A 21,008-nucleotide genomic window follows, 5' to 3' on the forward strand; every position below is an offset into this window, starting at 1 on the left:
TCAAATAGTAACATATAGAGTAAAAGGTAGCTAAATATGACATTGGTTGAATTTGTTAAACAGGTCGAAAGTCATTAAGATGTGTTCAAATGCTTTGAAACATATATTCATATTCATAAGAGAAAGGTGAAGATTCTGATGAAGAAACCGAAGCACTTAACAGTGGATCCCCCAAAGGTGACATCAGCGAGAGAAAAACGGTCATAGAGGGTTAACAGAGAATGTGGATTACCATGCTTTGATTGGCTTGAGACGCGGTTGTTCACGATCCGAGTTGGAGCGAGCGCATTTGTTGATTATGCTACGTCACAAACCGGATAAATCGATAACCTTCATTGATCGGTGCGAACTCACTGGTGAAGTTGATGTGCATTCGATTAGAGAGCGGGCAAAGATGTCTGGTATATTGTTATACAGATTGATTCAAAGAGGTTACACCAATGTTTTGCGCATGATTCCAGAGGATGAAGTTGCTGAAAAAGAGAGGAAGAAAGCTTCTGCAGCTTTACAACAAGAAATGCAGTTGCTACATCAAGAGCACGTTAAAACCGTGACCAAAATGGACGATCAGGATTGCGAAAACAAGCTGAAGATTGTTTTTAATTCCCAAAGGGATTGACAGTAAAGAAGCTGAAGATGTTTTGGCGCAAGCTGAAGATTGTTTTTAATTCCCATTTTATTAAATCGTGTGACTGATTTTATACAAGTTGATCGTGTGATTGATTTTATCACAGGATATGATAAAGCAATTCGAGACTGATGGATTCAAGTCGGTCATTACCCTTTTATACTTGTCTAATCTTCTTTTGATTTGATCTCATTTTATTTTTTCATTTCTTGATTCAGTTGACGAGCTACTCAAGAACACATTCGAGGTTTGTGCTGCTGGATCTGCTGTTTATGTTTCAAGATTGACCCACTTTTTGAATCGGAAGTCAACATTTAAGTTGTAATCCAGTCTGAAGTTTACTTTAGTATTTGTTGTGAAGGCAACTTGGATTTTAGTAATCTAAATTATTATTATGTCAATTTAACCAGGGCAGTGGTTGCCCAGGCACACATATTCGTTATAGATTCACACTGATTATAATAATATAAGCCAACTGGGGAAATGTATCTTCTGTGTTAACTGTAACTCCATGATGAATATGTTTGTGGTTGACAACAAACTTATGATATCCCCAGTCTATAAGGTCAAGTCCAGTTTTGCCAAATTTAATGTTTTTCTACTTTTGTTGCCTTTGAGTCTCGGGTCTGAAACCAACTTTGATCGTGCGATATTATCATACAAGTTGATCGTGTGATTGATTTTATAGTTGCGATGTTATCATACAAGTTGATCGTGCGATGTTATGATACAAGTTGATCGTGCGATGTTATCTTTGCTAAAAGCGACCCGTGTTTGCACACGGGTCTTACCGCTATCTATACTTTCTATAAAAGGAGAAATCCAAGTGACATAAGAAAAGCTGATGTGTCAGCAGGAGAGGGTGTCCAACAATGCTTTTCTTATCTCATTATTACATCATAAAGCCTGATATTAAAAGACTTTAAAATTCAAAGTTGGCCCACATCAAACCACTGCCTTGGTCTGCCTTATACTCAAAGGTCTGCCCTGATCGTTTATATTAAAGTACTGATGTTAATTGAAAATTCAAAAAACCTCTTCTCACATTCAAAATTCAAAATTCTGGCTGCATATTCAAAATTCAAAATTCAAACCATATATATTCTAATTCTAATCCTATAAATAAGATATAATTATCTGGCTCCACATTCAAATCTCTCTCGCTCATATCTACATATGAATTTGGCTCCACATTCAAATTTCAATTTTTCTCTCTACTTTATATTTGCGATCATATCTCTCTTACTCAAATGCATAGCTCTCATGATTGAGCCGGTTAATCTTCAGATACAGTGCTTTGTTCCAGTGTCATTGTTCCAGTATCATTGTTCCAACATCGTTGTTTCATGGTAGCTCTGTTTCACACACTCGCCTTTGACCTTGGCTTTGCGGGTTATTTTAGGTTTGTGGATTCTTTTAAACTGTTGATTATGTTGATAATATTTATTTTAAGGTGTTGATATATTTCAGCTTTTTTTTTCCGAGCGAGCAGTGGGAAGTTCTTCTGTACTGTTTTTGAAGTCTGAAGTGCAGAAAGTGGAGTACTTCTTTATGATAAATGAAGAACTTAATGGTAATTCTGAGAATCTGTTTTTTTCTAATTTTTTTTGTTCTTTCGGTTTATTGATATTTAACATTTTACTACGATTATGATATCCTTCTTTTACATGAGGATAGGGCTACTGTTCAAGAACTGAGGAGATGAAGAGGTGTTTTGGTGATGTCTTTCTGCACTTCGGAATTCAAAAACAGTGCAGAAGCTTTTCATCACGTTTTACTACCATTGTATCCTTCTTTTACATCGGAGTTGAAGAAATATACAAGTTAAAAATGTCATCATAGCCTTCTGTAGGTCTCTTATGATTTAAAGTATTGCTTTTTCAAGGAAGTTGAGGATCAAGTATATGAGGATAGGACTACTGTTCAAGAGCTGAAGATCTCTGGAATTTCGTTTTTCAGTTCTTAATGTAATTGTTGATCTTTGTAGAGCATTTTATTTTTACTGATTTGAGCATCAACAGTTGTTAGTGTTGATATATGCTATTGTAAATGTTGAGTTGCTATTGTTGCCAGCATCTATTTAACAAAAGATTTATCCACTGTTTAAAGGTATTGTCTGTTCTCATAATTCCTGTTATTTGTAACGACTGTTGAGTTGCTACTGTTGGCGACATCTGTTATTCTCATTAGCGGTTTCTCATCTCATAAAATGTTGTTTTTTGTAACGACTGTTGAGTTGCTACTGGTGCGAACATCTGTTATTCCCAACAGCAGTTTCCAAAGAATTGTCAATGATTAACTTCATAGAAGTTCTGAACATCTGTTATTGCTCAGCGTCTTTAAATGAAGACGTTTTTACCGCTGTTGATTTACCACTGCTCAACAGTGCTGAACAGCTGTTATTGGTCAATTGTTATTGCATCTCATAGTTGCTACTCATGCGAACAGATGTTATTCCCAACAGTAGTTTCCAAAGAATTGTCAATGATTAACACAATAGAATTCTGAACATCTGTTATTGCTCAACGTCTTTAAATGACGAGGTTTTTTTACTGCTGTTGATTTACCACTGCTCAACAGTTTTGAACATCTGTTATTGCTCAACTGTTGATTTACCATTGTTTGCCATGTAGATTATTGTTGGTCTTTAAATGAAGATATTTTTTTATATTTCTTTATTGCAGAGGTTTAAAATTTGTCTTTTCAGTTTCTTGATATTTAATTTTATAGTTTTGACATGAAAAATTATTTTTTAAATGTTTTGCATTAAATGGCTGCTGATATTAATATCAATTTATTTGTTTATATTAAAAGTCTGTTGAAAGGACTGCTAAGTTACTATTGTTGTATAAGATCTGTTGTTGCCCAACAGTGGTTTCCAAATATTGCTGAAGGGTATTGTCTGTTCTCTTAATATCTGTTGTTGGCCAACAGTGGTTTTTGCAACAACTGTCAACCATTATCAGAGCAGAGGTTGTGACGTGGACAGATGTTAGCCATCAGATCTTTCTAACTTCTGACACGTCAACATTCACCTTTTCACTTTATAAACCGCTGTTTCATTCCCGAACAGAGGTTTTACTTTCGTCTGGAGTTTAAAATTCAGCAGTAAGGTTTCCACCTTCTTCTTCAACACTTCTTCATCAACCTCTCGCAACTTTCAATTCCGATCATGACTTTGGTGATGAAAAAATCGCATAACTACGTTGCTATTTTTGAGAAAACCGAGAACAATACTCTATATCATTCGATGATTGATATTCTTACATCATCAAAATATAAGGTCATTCTTACCGCCGATGCACCCATTAAAGAGGGCAAAATTGTTGCTATTAAAAAGGGCAAAACTGCTGTTATTAAAAAGGGGAAAGCTGCTGCTATTGAAAAGGCGAAAACTGCTGGTTTTCTTATGTTTCCTAGACTATTAAGCTACTTCCTGCAAAAACATGTTTCTCAAAAAGCTTTTGAAAAAGGTGAAGCTATTAAAATGAATAGTCTAACTTTTACTCGCCTTATGGCTAAAAAGTCAGATGTTTTCAAAACTGAAGCAAATGGGAATGAGGAAATTTTAGATGAGTCTACAACTGCTCCTCAAACGTCTGTTGTTGAGCCCACTGCTCTTGGTGATCACTACACTATAACCATTGCTGTGAAACCCCCACCAACAAAACCCAAAAAGACCAAAACAAAATCCAAAAAGCCCACCGAAACCAGCAAAACGGGTCTTCTGGAAGATGAGATCCCAGAGGTTAACCCCGTGACAACACAGATGTCACTACAAACCACTGTTGCTACTTCCTCACAACATGTGGAAAGATCTCAACCCATAAACCAAACTCCTCATGATTCCTCACAAAAGGAACATGTTGTATTCACAGGGATACCACAATATGATGTCATACCCTCATATGAGAGTATACTTAAAAGCCCTTCTCCCGCGGTAATGTCTCTTTCGACAGCAATCCCTTCATCTTCCATTCCACCCAAGTTTGTAACACTGCTTCAAGCTATTGACATTCAGAGTGATAGCAATCCCTCTCATAAACACTTTGCTGAGAGTTTAACTTCAACAATAGCTATGTCTGAACCTTTTCAATTACCTAACCCAGAAATAGTTAAGGAGGCTACACCTCTTGAATTTCAGCAAATTCTTGATGGTATTTCAAGTGGAGCAGCTACTACAAATGTCAAATCCACTGATTTACATTTGGACAGTAGTTTCATCAGTCAGACTCCCTTGAAGGCAACCACTGCGGTGTCTATCAAGGTATCCACTGGTGAGTTCAAGTTAACCACGGGTGAGATCACTAAGGTAACTACTGATGCAGAGGGAAGTCCCCAGAACCAAGAATAAGGGGCATCTGCTAATGAAAATTTGGAGATACCTCCTCTTTCAAAAGCAGATACAACCACCTCTGTTGGGAATTCAGATGATCCTATTAAGTTAGGTGATGGATTAAAATACCAGGATTTGACGGACAAGATATCTAACTTGGAAACAACTGTTGCTGATATGAAAGATCAATTGAAGCAGTTGGTGGATGCTTTCAAAAGTCGACCTTCTCATCAGCAGTTATGCCAAGAGCTTTGGAATTCGGTACAACCCATTCTTGCAGCTAAAAGGGAACTGGCTAAGATTCAACTTAATTCCCACATGAAGCTAAGTAGAGTTATGGTTGAAGCAAGATACAAAGACACACAGGCTGACATCAAGGGCATAAAAGAATGCATTGTAAAGTTAACTGGTACTACCCCTACACCTGTGTTTGAAAAAGAAGATGAAGATGATGCCGATAAGAGGGAAAAGGATTCCATGAAAAAGTTTGGCAAACCAACACCAAGGAATCAGCCAAAACAAAATCCAAAGGCTGCCAAGCAAACTTCTGCAAAATCTCCAAAAAAATCTGATACTGGTAAGAAAAATGGAATTGATGATTCCGTTAACAAACAGACAGATAAGGAGATTGAATGAAAACAGAAGAGGAAGCATACAAAGAGGAAGATGAAGTGCTCAACATTGGAACTTCAAATAGTAGAAAATCACAGAAAGATAACGAATCACCACCAGAAAAACCAACCACTGCTGCGAAACTCAAAACCACTGCTGAACCTAAGAAGTCAGATTTTGATACACCTAAAACAAAACTCTCACCACAAAAACCACCTGTCAAAAAGCAGAACACAAAATCCTCATCACCACTGCCAACCTCGACTGAAACAATTGCCGATGCAACAAATGTTTCAGCATATCTTAAGACAACAGCGGTTGAGACACCAGTTGTTTCAACAGTTGTTAGTCAATCCACTGATTCTACCCAATTTCAATTTCCACCACAATCAACCCTTACAGTCATGGCACCTTTTTCTTCCCTAACTCCTCCTTCTCCAAAATCTGTTTACACAAGAAAGAGAAAATTCATGGTGTATAAAGAAGAGAAGGAAGATATACCCGCACCAATTCCGTTATCAGCTACTCTGTTCGTTCAAAGTTCATTCAAAGTTCACCTAAACCATTCATACCACCTTCATCAACAAAGATCAACCCATTGGCAGTAACTTTCCCTCTGGAACTGCTTGCAGTTCAAGATGAAATGACTCAATTTTACACAGAGGATGATCCATCGAAAAGAACCTTCCCATCTCTTTAGGGATTTGAAACTCCAAAGAATATTTATGAATATCTGAAGCTAAAGGGCAAGCAAGCAGAAGATAAGGCAAATGAAGAGTGTAAAGGGCTAGGAGACATTAATTTATCAGCTCGCATGCAACATTGGCTTGGTGAAGTTAAGAAGCTGGAAGATTTTGCTAGAGACCTGAGTAAGAATATGTCAAATCTGTCACCAAATGCTGAGCTAGAAAAGACATTAAGAAATGAGTTCTTGAACACTATCATGGAAACCAAGCCCTACGAAGCCTACAGATCTGATTTCAAAGACTGGCCCCTTGAGGCTCTTAATAAGGAAGTTAATAGAATTGAAAAGATGAATAAAGATCATCAAATGCCAAAATCTGCTCCCAACTGGAAACAATACAAAAAGGTTGAAGTGGATGAAGTGTTGAAGTATAAGAGAATGAAGGCAGAACTTGTAGCAGCTAAGGTTGGGACTGCTAGACATATTGGAAAATGGTTGTCTTAAAAACTATGAAACTTCAATCAAAAGTCTTCAAAATCAATTGAGCCAGACATAATTCTGAATACTTGTTTTTGGGAGTATTTCACAGTAGAAAAATATGTCACTGGATCTGGAATGACAACCAAAAGGCCACCATTGCCTATCCTTGCCTACTACATTAAAAATATTGGGCTTGTTAACAATCTTTTAAAAACAAAAAGAATCTAGAAACAAATACCCTACTTTGAAAGTTCAAACCATGTATATTATCACAAAACATGACGATAACATATAGTATAGCCCTTCAATCTAACAGTTAAGAAATACCTGCATTGCTAGTAATTTAGACTGTAAGCATGACGAAAGAAAACACTTAAACTCATCAATCTAATAAACTCACTTTGTCCCGTCATAACTTAAATGTTTGACCTGTTAACTGATTCAGTAGATATTTCAACTATTAGTTAAATGTCTCAACTCTCAAACTTCACTAATGACAAAATACACGAATCTTGTAATTGAAATCAATAGCATAAATATGGAAGGGAAAAAAATGAACAAATAGGTAATTCAGATTTTACACCCACTTTTCCCAATAGATAAGTAACTTTATATTAACCCAGATGTTTACCTGTTGTTCAGTTCTTTCACAAAACTCAAGTCATCGATTTAAGACACATCCGAAATACAGCTTGCAGCCTTTTCTCCAGCCTAGCCTTTATGATACAACAAATATTTAACTTTAAACCTTCTTGTAAATCTTTGAAAGACATACTTATGTAATAAAAACCACATATGTGTCTATTACATATACAATTACTAAGTGCAATACCTGAATTTTAACGATGTCTTCTCTTTTATAGGATTCATCGGTTAAAAGCTCCTTCCAAGCTGGTTGAATAATTGAAGCTACTGACTATTATTTGAGTAACAAAAGCTCCTTACATTAATTGGGTTTCCAAGAAACAAAACCCCTAGTTCTAAACATTAATGGACAACCACTAAAGGAGACTCCTTAATAGATATCATATGAAACCCTAACTACAAAAAAATTAAAACAATAACTACAAATAACGTGAAATAAAGAAGCACCTCCTTCTTTTGCTCATCGGAGAAAGACAATGCTTGTGAAACTAGTCCAGTGAGCATACTCATCCTGCAAAAAAGATAAACCAGCAAAACAATACATAGATATTTAAATCAGAATATTATTGTATGACATCACATATATAAATGCAATTTTCTTTAAGTGACATCCATGTAAAAAAATTACAGTCAATACTAACCGCATATAATTCGCCAAGGCCCTTCTTACTCTGATTTTCATCCAGCAAAGTTAACATTCAAGCTTTATATCCCCACAAGCACACATAAAACAAACCAATAAATAAAATTAATTAAAAAACAGTTGGATATAGCAGTTTGTGGTGTTTTACGAATTCCTTCATTTCCCTTGGTGCTTTAGAAGGCAACTTATTAACTTTTTGAACATCATCAAAGTGCCCCTCAGATATACGTTTCATGATTAGTTCTTCAATGGACTGAGAAACCTCCTCGTGATTACAGGTGGCGGCTTTACATTCTGTTCCCAATCCAAATCTTCTCCTAATGCACTATTTTTCTATAAAATATCATTTACATCAAAAAATTAAATTTTCATACTGCAAAACCTCTATTAAACATGTAATTTCTTATATCCATTTTGAACCCTAATTTACTTATCTAAGATCAAATGTTAGTAAATAACAATAATATAGCACCAAATACAGTAACAATCAAGCTTCCAACAGATTTTTAAACCCTAACTTACTCATCTAGGATCAAAAACATTAACAATTAACGATCATAAAGCAACAAACAAACAACTAAATAAATCAACAAAACTAACAGCTAAACTGAACATAATAACAGAAAATATAAACAAACCACTCGCCTGAAGCCCTAATCGACATGAAAAGGGGGAGAAATTGCTACCAAAAAAGATGACAATTGCTACCTTTGATCCGTTTAAATCGAGTTTTGCATTGAGGGCAAAACAATAATGAAACAAAATTAGGTTAATTATGATTACCTTGAAGAACTTGTTGATGATTTGCGATCTGATTGTTGAATTCGAAGGCGATTGTGAAACACTAAAATCCTAATCGACATGAAAAGGGGGACAAATTGAGATCGTAGATAAGTGGAGGCCTGATCGGAGATGGAGAGCAGCATGAGCAGGCCGGATCAGAGATCGCTTCAATGTTCTTCTGTTTTGTTCAGAGTCGATGTTCTTCTGAGTTGAAGAGAGAGAGAGAGAGGTGTGAAGATGAATATGTTTTGAATTTTAAAAATGAAGGCTGGACTATATTTGATTGAGAGAGAGGAGGATTAAAATTACAATTTGAATTTTGAATTTGATTTTGAAGTTCCCTCATAAAAAAATCAGTAATTTATCTTAATAAAAATCGGATTTATGACATCACCTTGGACTATGTGGCATAGCTAAATGGTTGACACGTAGGCAGATTTACATCATCATCTAAGCTCCCTTAATAGATAGTATAGATAGTAAGTATAGATTAATTTAGCTTAAGAAATATTCATATTCTGGATATTAACTATAAACCTATAATCATAACTTTATATAACACCTTCTAAGAAGAAAACAATGCAACTTTGCAACTTTATATGATGGCTTTTGCTTAATTGCCACATTCTTACAAAATCATTCATTCCATTACAAGTTTTATTTACAAAATCATTCATTCTGTTACGAGTTTTATTTATTCGACGTATTATTATTGTTGTTGTTGTTGTTGTATTGATAACACTGAGAAGAATAGTGTCCTTTCTGTCTTTTGTGTGCGTTTTCTTTTTAACTTTAAGATTTTTCATTTTTCTAATAAAAATTTTGTTTTTTATAGTTTTGCCACAAAAGTTAAATAAGTTTATTTGTTTTTGTTTTATGTTTTTTTCCGGATTTGGTTGTCGTTTGTTGCTACTTAGCGCGGTTTTTAGTAATACATGTCGCTATAATTCGACTTCATCTACGTTTCATGACACGTGGGTAACTTGGTTAGAAATTCTTATTTTCATTTTACGTTTCTTTCTCGATCTTGATTTTCGTCCGGTTGCTACTTAGCATGGTTTTACCCCCTCTCTCGGCAATGCTGGGAGCACGGTTTTATACTGCCTCACCGCAATGCGGTAATTCATATAGTATTATCTCTTATCTATATATATTAATTGATAACATTGGGATGAATAATGTTCTTTTTGTCTTTTTTGTGTGTGTTTTCTTTTTAACTTTGAGATTTTTCATTTTTATAATAATACTTTTGTTTTATATAGTTTTACCACAAAAGTTAAATAAGTTTATTTTTTTTATTTGTTTTTGTTTTACGTTTTTTTCCGGATTTGTTCGTCGTTTGTTACTACTTAACGCTGTTTTTGGTAATACATGTCGCTATAAATTCGACTTCATCTATATTTCATGTCACGTGAGTCACTTGGTTAGAAATTCTTATTTTTATTTTACGTTTTTTTTGCTACCTAGCAAGGCCAGAGCTTGAGCCTTGATCAATAGGAAGATCTTTTTGGCTCGTCTAGCCTTAACGAGCCTTGAATATTTTTTAGTGTTAACTTAACTCCTTTCAAACTTATATATTTTAATAAAGATACAACCAAACTCGAGCCAAGCTTTGGCTTGTTTAAGGTACTGCAAACAAAGTTGAACCGAGCTTTGGCTCATTTAAGGTTTTTCTTAAATCAGCTCGAGCCGATCCGATCTCGAGCTTTAATTTCTGTATACGAGCCGAGCTCGAGCTCAAGCTTCAACACAACCAAACGAGCCGAGCTCGAGTAGTGTAAGGCTTAGGTTCAACAGTCAGCTCGTTTGCACCACTAGATTAGCTGAAGTGAATTTTAAATAAATATGATGCGACACCATGTTGAAGGATTCTAATTCATTGTGTTTTATGGAAACCATACAAATAAAGTTTTTCATTCCATTTATAATACCATAACTCTCATTTTGGAAGAGGTTGATCCAAGCACCATAAAAATCAAAGTAAGCATACTTCATTCCCGGTAATTCAGACTTCAATCCTCGTAGCATCATCTTTAGACCATAACTATACATGGTCGACGTATTATTTAGTTCAACGTTGCATTCACCGGCTTGGTTTGTCCTTTACATCGGGCAACAACCAATCACGGAACTTCAGGCACCGACAGTTTCTGCGCACCTAATCCATACAACATCTGCATTTGTTTCAAATTCAGATAAGTCAAACAAGTTTTGTATTTCTAAAATATCTTGTTAGTGAAGTTCTAATCCCTCACATCCTAAAGTATGAGGGTTGTTTAGTAATTAGTTATTAGATAGTTTATATTAGAATTAGGTTAGTTATGAAGTACAAGGGCCAAAGGTGGAAAGATGGAAGATTGTAACCAACTCAATTAAAGGATGCTACTCCTCCTGGAGTCATACCTATTGATCGACGGTAGCAAGGGGAAAAGCAGGATACACACCTCTTTATCATACAATCTCATCCACAAGTTCAAGAGACATACCTATTCGTGAAGAGACACATCAATTGATTCGCACCTGTTCGTTTAGTATATATAGGGTTTGTATGTTTCAATTGTAATCATCAGAATCACTTATACTTTCACATTCAATATAGTTATTCATTCGATTGTTCGTAGTTTATCATTGTGTTCGTGTTCATAAGTGTTCTGACCAACAGCGGTAACAGAGCACATGTTTCAAATCTGGGAAGAAGAAGCCCGGTTGGAATCATCATAACCAGGTTCTCGAATTTATTTTTTTAGGTTTTGTATTCATTTCAAAATTGAATTGCAGATTGATTGATTAGTTGCAATCAAAGATCTTGTTTGTTAAAATATTTTTTTTAAGTTCAAATCTCAAATCAAATAAGGGGAAATCGAATTTTTCTATTAAATCAAATCAGTAAGAATCGGTTCTGCCATTTTTAGGAATTCAAAAAAAAACTGTTTTTCAAAAAGAACATAAAGTATGTTTTAGAAAAGTTTCGAGAAAAGTTTCAAAACGAATCTCAAATAGCAATTCGAGAAATCCTACATGGTAGAAAACTTTCGTGGTATAAAATCTTCGTGGTAGAAAACCTTCGTGGTACAAATCCTTCGTGGTGAAAATCAACCTTTGTGGTACATAACCTTCGTGGTGCAAGAACCTCCATGGTAACAAGACTTGTGTTACAAAGAAGACCTGTGTGGCAAACAAAACCAATCGAGATATTTCATGCGGGAAAGATTCAGTATCATTCGTCTTCAACTTCCTTTCTCTTATATCACTCGCAGCTAATCCAACAATCTTCTAAACATCTCTATCAAACATAACAAAAGAAACACTACCAGTCTCATCTTGCACTCGGACTTGCAGCTTGAACCTGAAATATATATAAATGCCTAAATAAGCTCCCAAACTATATCGAAATATCAGTCTTAAACTATATAAATAAAATGTTAAATAATCATCATTTCTTACTTTGTGGTGATGGATGTACATTCACTATGACATTTGGGACAAACCAAAGCAGTCGCAGGCATTTGAAGAATATCTTCATAAACATTTTCAACATTCTGTAAGTATTCACTTTTACCTATGACCTTCTTGAAACACTTACGACAGGCAGGATAAAACCAACCATACTCTTCTTGCACAATCTTTATCATCGCAACCACAACACAACACAACACAACACATTTCCTGCAAAAATAGTATATCCACATGTAATCTATAGTTTGACAAACATGTAGGTGATAAACTAAACAACTAACCAAACTATATAAAAAGTTGTGAAAACTCTCTATCTCACTAATCTCATCAACATGTTTCTTCACACCATCTGTTACAAATTCTTTATGCAATGGAAAAACAGTCTGAGATGAAAGTATTGTTTGAGAAGTAGAACCACCCCCTTGTCCTTGATTCAGTATAAGACTATTCGATACCACAAATGATTAGAATTAGTATACAAATAACATGAAACAAAGTATTTGACTTCAAAAATATATACAGTCCAAATTATGTTGACAAATTACCTCCTCCTTAGCTGATTAACTTCATCGATTTCTTCATTCAGAAACAGTCGAGTTGCAAACTTATCACTTTGAACTGTAAATTGATCTACATGCAAAAGTATATAAATTTTTAGTCAACCTGTTATTATGTTGCCAGAAATAAAGAGTATAGTTATGATTTGCAGAAACTAACAAAAATTACCTTTCCATTCCTTACACTTTTCGTGTTGTATAACAACCATCACATGCTCATGAGGTGGGGTTTTAGAGATGAAGTCGTTAAACTGTAGAGCATAATCATTCCACATAGTACATCGCAAAAACATACCCCTACATGAAAACAATATTCATATGACCATTTTTTTATAATCTATAAAATCAAAACTAAATTGAATGAGTAACAACATAAAATCAAAGGAAATTTATGAGCATTTATTAAAGTAATAAATGAACCACAAATTAACTAACATATTCACTTGAATAATAAATTGTTGTTCTCATTTATTACCATGATTCCACATTAGATACAAACACTATTGATCTCATTTATTACCATTATCATGATTCCACATTAAATACCAACATTCTTAATCTTATTTATTAACTTCATTGCACCTTAAATACAAACAATCATTTGTACATGACTGAACATGTAAACGACCACTTACTCCAAGTCTTGAATATCGAAATTCATCCTCTTAGTTTCTTTTGGAGGTCCGCCAAAGAATTCAAGATCTCCACACCAAACCACAGATCCAACAACATCTATATGATCACATTATACAACAGAGTAAGTAAAAATTTTTAATTTTATACAGAGAAGACATGATTACAAAAATATACACTACCAACACTCAAAGATTTTACTGCCTCTCCTTGAAGAATATCTTGATAAGCTCTAAAGTTGAAACCATACTCAAAACCTTGCCAATCTCTCACAGGTGTAACAATTGTGCATTGATAAAAGTTGATTTTATAAGTCATGTGCTACAACTTTATATAAATCTTTATTTTCACCCACACCAAATTTCGACAGAGTAACAACAGCATCTTCTTGAAGTTGTCCATCAAAAACAGGTATCAAATGATTTTTAATACCTCCTTGAATCTTAGCACCCTGAAGAACATTTAAACAAAGTATTTTTTAGCATACAAAACCTACAGTCTTTGATAGAACGGAAAAAACACAAATATAAATTACCTTTTCATCAATGAAGATGGGATACATTTTATAACCCTGATTCCATTTTCGGATGATCCTCGCTTTCATGTGCCACATATCTTTCTCAGGATTCAAATCGTTAACAAAACTAAGATTGTTACTCTCACCTGATGTTGACATGCTTCTAATTTGGAATGAATTCAAATTTCAAAATCCGAAATTAGAGAAGATGGGAGTGTGATGATATATGAGGAGGTAAATGAGAAGAAAAACCTTATATAAGAAGATGATTGACAGGAGTGAGTGAGTGACATGCATTAATTGCAAATTACGTATTCCCATGCATTTTGAATTTGAAATTTCCGGCAATTAACCTCTGCTGATATAATGGCATTGTATCAACCTTGAACCTCTGTTGGTTATTAAAGTATACATGGATATGGGTAGTGGTTTTCTTGCCAGAGGTTTAAATTTATTTTAAAGTAATTTTATATATTAAGACTTATGATGCAATAATGACATAAGAAAGACATTGTTGGAAAACCTCTATGGCTGCCACCTCAGCTTTTCTTATGTCAGTGGCATTTGCCCTTTTATAGAAGGTATAGTTAATATAGATATAGATTATCAATAAAAAAAATAAACGATGCCATTTCGTCGGAAAGAGAACATTAGCATAACGGATTTTTGGGGAAATACAGTCGATGACCTTCATATGGAGTAAACACAGGTTAAAGACTGCAAGTATGGATTGGGAGAACCTGGTGAAATTTAACTTGATCTCATAAATGTAATGTATTTTTTCTTGTAATATTGGGTGAGTAACCGGGTGTTGGCTATGTTGCTACAACCTCAATGATAATATCCGTCTGTAAATTATTGGTGATGAATACAAGTAGTAATTTGCTGATAAAAAATAAAAATAAAAATAAACGATGCAACTTTATAAGATGGCTTTTGCTTGCCACGTTCTTACAGAATCATTCATTATGTTACAAGCTCTTGTTTATTTGCCATATCGTTATTAATTATTATTTGTCCAGATCTTGATTTAACCTGCAAGAAGTTGCTCCACATTCATGGGAACCATAAATTGTTGTGATCCACTATATAACATGTCTGAAAAGAAGGTTGCAGCTGCTTCTGTTGGATGGACACGATCCCAAAAAAAATGGTTTTTCCTGTTTGGACAAAAGCGCGCTATTGGGATGCATAGCACATCAGCATTTAGGTTTCCGAGCCCACAACAAGCTTCTTTTATCTCTGTAAACCCTAAAATCAAACATAAATATATAATAATATAAGCTTTTATTATTACTTTGCCTTTGGCTAACCAACACTTTCTTATTAATAGCGGATATTTAATGCCATCACTTTGTTGTAGTTTTACTCTTAAGTTGTCGTTGACAGTGACATGTTCAAATCTTTTTGAACGGGGATTATCATAAAGTTTTATTTTTAACAAATACAACCAGCAGATAACTCATGTTTTTTTTAAAAGAAAAAAAACCTTGATTTTATTAAAAGAAGTCCAACAAATGCTAGTGATTAGGGTCAGCGATCCTCCCATGACCCTCTTTGTTTTCACCCACATTTGTGGATAGATTAGTTGAAGTGACTTTAAAAAGAAATTTGTTGCGACACCATGTTTCGAAAGATTCTAGTTTTGTGACTGTACAAATATATAATGTATATTATTCCATATATAAGATACCATAAGTCTCATTTTGGAAGAGGCTGACCCAAGCACCATAATAATCAAAGTAAGCAGAATTCATTCCCGGTAATTCAGACTTCAATCCTTGTAGTATCATCTTTAGACCATCATTATACTTGATCGCCATATTATTTAATTCGACGTTGCATTCACCAGTTCGGTTTGTCCTTCTTTGAATCGGGCAACAACCAATTGCCGGAACTCCAGTCACCACCAATTTCTGCGCACCCAGTCCATACAACGTCTGCATTTGTTTCAAACTCATTCATTTAAATCAGTTAAACAAGTTTTTTATTTCTAAAATATCTTGTTAGTTAGCAAAAGTCTTACCTTAAATAACCCTTTGAAGGTGGACAACATACGATCAACATATTGTTGTGGGGTATACAGTTTAGCAACAAGCGAACCGACCGTAAAATATGCAAACAAATCGTTGGTTCCGATAACAATTGGGAATAAGGATTTGGATAGTGTTGGTTCAGGTCCCACAATACACTCACAATCACTCTCACGTAAGTATGTATATTAGAGAATTGGTAGCTCAAAGATAAATGATAATATGCAGAAGGTTATTCTATTCAATAAAACAAAGGCTTTAAATAGCCACAACATTACAAACGTGGGAATAATAAAACTAATAAAAAACTAATTCCTATCCTTAAGAATCGGTCAACTAAATAGACTACTTCTCTAATTAACCACATGCATATAATTCACCAACGTACAGGTCCTTATGAATCGGCCAAACCCCAACCAATCCAATATTAACAAAACGTTCAGATCCATAACCATCACCCGTGACCCGTATGTTGAACCGTAACCGACCCGATCAAGATTAATCCCAACAGATAGATGGGCCTGTGCACCAGATGGTCCTAGTTGACGGACCAATCTGTCGCGGACCATGGTGAAGTAGTCCACTTGTTGTCCTAACGAAAGTGCCTGTATCTGCATTCACAATGAATATAAAAGTAAAAGTTACTTTAAACAAGTTACGTATGCTATATATTTTGTATAGTATATATTTTGTATAGTATATACAAGTTGCATACCATGAAGGCCATGTTTGAACTTTTTTAGTTATAGTTTGATGGGGTTAACAATTGTTGAATCTCTCCTTGAGAGTATAAGCTTTGCATATCATCGGTATATATAGTTAAAGAGTACAGGTTATTAGGATTACATAATTACACTAACACCCCGTATTAATAATAAACATTATAAAATAACCAAAGGTTTATTTAATCTATGTAACAGTTGGCTTCTTACAGCGATTATTCGACCGGATTCGTTAAGTATGCCGCCGCCTCCAGACGCAAAGCTGACTCCAGTGATGGGTGGTGTTGCACCACCAACCAACGATAAATACGGTGGTGGCGTTGGTAATCCAATCTCCTTCACTGTCAAAACATAAAAGTGTGCAACAAGTGGATTTTACGAGTATAATTTAGGGGTGTGTTTCGCTAAAAAAGAAAATGACTAAATACAAGTGGAATAATACCAAGAAAGTCAGCAATATTCTTCCCATTAGAGAATCTTCCGGTGGGTTTGCTGTTGGGAAAATCAATGCCATTGTGGGGGAAATTAGCCTTGACAACTGAAAGTAGTAGGTAATTATTGTTTCCGACGTCCATAAACGAGTCACCAAATACGTAAATAGCTGGTGCAGCAGCAGGTTGAGCTTTACAGACACTAATGGTAAACACCAAAACGCACACCAACATAAAAGCCATGGTGTGTGCGTGAACGTGTGTGGGGGGTTTGTGGGGTTTATAAATGAGCTAATGGCTACCTGCTAACGTGGATAATAAGGAGTTTGAGTGTGAGTGAAGGTTATCATTTAGACTTTGTTGCACAAGGCAGGCAAATGTGTCAACCATTAGTTAATGTGGTAGGTATTTTTATGATTTAGACCACCTGTAATTGGCATGTGGGGCTCAGGTCTTATCATCGCCACACCCACGGAACACCTTGATGCAGTTCCGTGAGCGGGGCGTGGAGGAGGGGCTTGTGAGTTAGCCCCCGGGTGTGAAGAAAATGTGTTAGAAGCCAATATGATAGGGTTTAAGGATGGTAAAATGTAGATAATCTTACCTCTACTTTGTTGGAATAGAGAGACTGCTTCCAATGAGACTCCCGATTCTATAATCGGGACAAAGGCCAATTAGTGTGTACCCTCTTGTCTTTCGGCTATCAACACCATCACAAGATGCATGATTAACCATCCCCCCACTTTTAACGTTATTTTACGAGATTAGTAAAATAACGTTAAAATTAGTGCAATTTCACTTTTGCCCTCGATTTTTTTAATACAGTGAGGACAGATTAAATTCCCAAATCTTTTTATTCTGCAATACTTCATTTCATTTCTTTTGAATTTACATCGAGATAGTTGGTAAACGGGCAACAAGCTATGCCGCTACCGCTTTTGGAATAGCAAAACTAAGCCTTTTAAAAACTACGTCCATAGATATCAGGGTCATAACATTACTATGCATGACCCTTTGAACTCGACTAAGTAGGTCCACAGCCTCTGGCGCCAGAAAACCAAAAGTATCAAAAGCAAATGGGATAAACACGTGTTGGTTGTCAAGGCACGCTTTCTCATGTTTGGTCACTTTACCCGAAGCAGCCTTTAAAGCAGTCTGACCCACCGTGAAAGCACTAACCCCTAACCCCACAAGCGGGGAAACCCCTGTTAGATCCACACCGCCATGTTTTCCTCCTACCCATCCAAAGACCAGAATGTCGGCTGGTCGAAGGGTAGATCTCCCTTCCAACGGGTTTGTTAAGAAATTAACGGGTGCCTCTTTCTTAGCAGAAATACCAGCGCACCTGAATATGTCAAAAAGGACATCCCTAACCAAATCATGTCGGTATTTGAACCCCGGGAACTCTCTACAATGAACTGCATGCTTCCCAAAGGAATCCAAACACGCCTTATGACAAACAGGGCATACCTCATCAACTGGGAATAAAGGAATCATGAGGCGATACTTAAGGATAGTACGATACTCCACCGGCGATATATGCTGGCCTAACCCATCTATAGGTATAGCAAAAAGGAAATCTTGTGCATGTGGTGCTCGGAGACACTCAAAAACGGCTTTTTGTCTAACGGTCAAGTCAAACTGTACTTCGATTTCATGGACAATTTTACTAAAAAGAGCACTCGCCAATGCATGTTGGGCTTTGGGGGGGGGCGGTGTCCTTATTAGTGAAACTGCTGAAGTCAAAGCTTGGAATCGTATCACGAAGACAAGCCAAAGCACAAACATAATCAGAATCCATACCACATATGCCACTGTCTCTTAAGATGTGGTCCTGTAGCACCCACGATTGGGCCCTCGAGACTACAAAAGCATAGGATGAAGCCTCTACAGCCGAATACAACCCCAAACCCCCAAACCTAATAGGTAAAGAGGCAAGTCGCCACTGGAGGTCTCCAAAGAAAGGACCTCCACAAACCACCAATTCCTCAATCGCCTCACGCAAATCTTTGTCAAAGAACAACGCTGCATCTTCCATATGTACAGGTTGGCATGTCCTCAAGCCAAAGAAAAGCTTGGCAATGCCCATACAGGATCGAAGCAAGAGTAGTTCGCTTTGTGGGTCACCTAATTTGGGTAGAAGACGCATCAAATCTACCGCCTTAGCAGCTCTTTTCTTTGCCAACCCACTAATAAAGCTTGCGTCTCTACTAACGGCCCCCCCAAGAAGCTTCACCCCGACTAATGGCCTCCCGATGTCCTTAGGAAATAGCCCTTCACGAAACTTGCTACCATCACAAGAAGGCCAAAATAGCTCAGTTTTCTTAATATTGAGTTCAAGACCCAATGTTGGACCCGTCACCTTAATGACGTCCAACACTCTAGCCACCTCTTCTGAACCCCCAATGACAGTCCCATCATCAAGATACCAAGCATGAAGGAGAAGATTGCATTTGTCTCTAATCTGATGCACAAGGGGGTGTAAAACAAGAGCGAAAAGAAGTGGTCCCAATGGGTCCCCTTGCTGAACTCCCGTGGTAGACCAAATGTGTCGATCTCCAAGATACAATCTTGCTGGCTGCCCATATAGAAATTCAACCCACAAAGAAATAGAAGGGCACCTCATCCTGACCTCACGAAGTAAGGCTGATCTATCCACCTGGTTAAAAGCATTAGAAAAATCTACAGTAAGCATTGCAAGAGACCTATCAGTGTGACATTCACTTAGAATCCTGTTGACACTGTGTAAAATGGCCTGAGCGCCAGCCTCGATTGCCCACACTTATTTATACATTAGATATTTTATACAATATTTAATCTATGAATTAATTTGATTTTTCTTAAATAAGTTGTGCTTCGCAATTAAAAAAAGAAACTAGTTATGCAGTCTTCTTTGTTAATTTTTTCTTAACATCCCGGATATAATTTCCAAAACAAAGTTGTTTTATAAACATGTATATTTTTTTGTCTTGGTGTGAAATCAAAGCTCAGTGGTTTAGATTAGAGAGTAGAGATAGAACGTGAGGAAGATGTACTAACCTTTGGGGTGGAAGAGGAGAAGGATGGCTTGTCCGTTAGCGGCTTCAGCAGCGGTCCTTGCGAACTCGTATGTGGCATCCACTACAAAACCGACAAACAGACAAGATGACTCATACAAATGACTCAATAAAAATATAAAAGACACTAAAAATATTTAGACTCCTATGACTCAAACAAAAAATTAGCATGTATGATGTCAAATAAGTCCAAACAAAGTAGTCAACGCAATTGCAAAAGAGTCCCCGACAACGACGCCAAAAACTTGATGTGCAAAAAGTAGTTTAATAAAAACGATCTAAATTAACCTAACTTAGACACTAAGTAATACTTTGGACTCTCTAAAATCGACTAAACTACTAACCGGCAAGCGAACCGATCGACTCTAGTAAAGCTAAGTAAGTCCGGAAATCGAACCTACTGGACTCTATTTAACTATGTTAACTAACTTATCTAGACTGACACTTACATGACTCGAATTGTTTTTGTATTTGGGGGAGGGGGTTCTAAATATCCTAAAAGTGCGATTTAATCAAATTAATTAACTAAGTTAACTAGACATGAACGAACTTAGGTTTACTCAGATGATGGAGATGACTACCTAGACTGGAATCCTGCATTCTACTAGTAATGATTTATTAGGATGTTAATTATTATGGAATTGGGATCGTTTAATGCTAAACCTATCGAGACACTGAACAAGACCCCTGACCCTTCTAAGGAAGACACTTATTGAGCTCTAAAGGCTGTTATGGAGACCGGTTGGTCTAGACTCCCTCACGGGTTATCTAAGTGGTTCATGAAAGTACCC

The 21,008-nt window shown here is 36.1% G+C and overlaps 3 protein-coding genes and 2 long non-coding RNA genes across 5 annotated transcripts; 1 reads left to right on the forward strand and 4 right to left on the reverse strand.

Annotated features, from left to right (window-relative positions):
* The first annotated feature begins 165 nt into the window (after positions 1–165).
* Positions 166–1,116, forward strand: LOC110889284. Its single transcript, XR_002563508.2, has 2 exons — positions 166–769; positions 847–1,116. It is a non-coding gene; the product is annotated as an uncharacterized LOC110889284 (long non-coding RNA).
* A 5,877-nt stretch (positions 1,117–6,993) lies between these two features.
* Positions 6,994–7,884, reverse strand: LOC118483724. The gene is made up of 3 exons (XR_004871201.1): positions 7,834–7,884; positions 7,373–7,452; positions 6,994–7,177 (listed from the first exon to the last, which is right to left on the reverse strand). It is a non-coding gene; the product is annotated as an uncharacterized LOC118483724 (long non-coding RNA).
* A 6,993-nt stretch (positions 7,885–14,877) lies between these two features.
* Positions 14,878–16,138, reverse strand: LOC110889286 (GDSL esterase/lipase At5g55050). The gene is made up of 3 exons (XM_022136795.2): positions 16,002–16,138; positions 15,669–15,915; positions 14,878–15,226 (listed from the first exon to the last, which is right to left on the reverse strand). Exons 1-3 carry the CDS (start codon positions 16,029–16,031, stop codon positions 15,006–15,008), a joined length of 498 nt encoding a protein of 165 aa, XP_021992487.1. The 5' UTR covers positions 16,032–16,138; the 3' UTR covers positions 14,878–15,005.
* Positions 16,139–16,238: 100 nt separating this feature from the next.
* Positions 16,239–17,414, reverse strand: LOC110889285 (GDSL esterase/lipase At5g55050). The gene is made up of 3 exons (XM_022136794.2): positions 17,173–17,414; positions 16,941–17,071; positions 16,239–16,619 (listed from the first exon to the last, which is right to left on the reverse strand). Exons 1-3 carry the CDS (start codon positions 17,402–17,404, stop codon positions 16,362–16,364), a joined length of 621 nt encoding a protein of 206 aa, XP_021992486.1. The 5' UTR covers positions 17,405–17,414; the 3' UTR covers positions 16,239–16,361.
* Positions 17,415–18,830: 1,416 nt separating this feature from the next.
* On the reverse strand, positions 18,831–19,856 carry LOC110887599. The gene has a single exon (XM_022135177.1). The coding sequence runs from the start codon at positions 19,854–19,856 to the stop codon at positions 18,831–18,833; it is 1,026 nt and encodes a 341-aa protein (XP_021990869.1).
* Positions 19,857–21,008: the final 1,152 nt, after the last annotated feature.

This window comes from Helianthus annuus, chromosome 11 (assembly GCF_002127325.2).
Source record: "Helianthus annuus cultivar XRQ/B chromosome 11, HanXRQr2.0-SUNRISE, whole genome shotgun sequence".
Classification (NCBI taxonomy): domain Eukaryota; kingdom Viridiplantae; phylum Streptophyta; class Magnoliopsida; order Asterales; family Asteraceae; genus Helianthus; species Helianthus annuus.

Coding starts and splice junctions, on each gene's coding strand:
- LOC110889285 (XM_022136794.2), bottom strand. CDS start 17,404: ATGGCTTTTATGTTGGTGTGCGTTTTGGTGTTTACCATTAGTGTCTGT. Junction 17,072..17,172: donor GAATATTGCTGACTTTCTTG/GTATTATTCCAC, acceptor ATGTTTTGACAG/TGAAGGAGATTGGATTACCA. Junction 16,620..16,940: donor AATCCGGTCGAATAATCGCT/GTAAGAAGCCAA, acceptor TTGTGAATGCAG/ATACAGGCACTTTCGTTAGG.
- LOC110887599 (XM_022135177.1), bottom strand. CDS start 19,856: ATGCTTACTGTAGATTTTTCTAATGCTTTTAACCAGGTGGATAGATCA.
- LOC110889286 (XM_022136795.2), bottom strand. CDS start 16,031: ATGTTGTCCACCTTCAAAGGGTTATTTAAG. Junction 15,916..16,001: donor CCTTCAAAGGGTTATTTAAG/GTAAGACTTTTG, acceptor AAACAAATGCAG/ACGTTGTATGGACTGGGTGC. Junction 15,227..15,668: donor CTTCCAAAATGAGACTTATG/GTATCTTATATA, acceptor GTTTGATTTTAG/GGTTTACAGAGATAAAAGAA.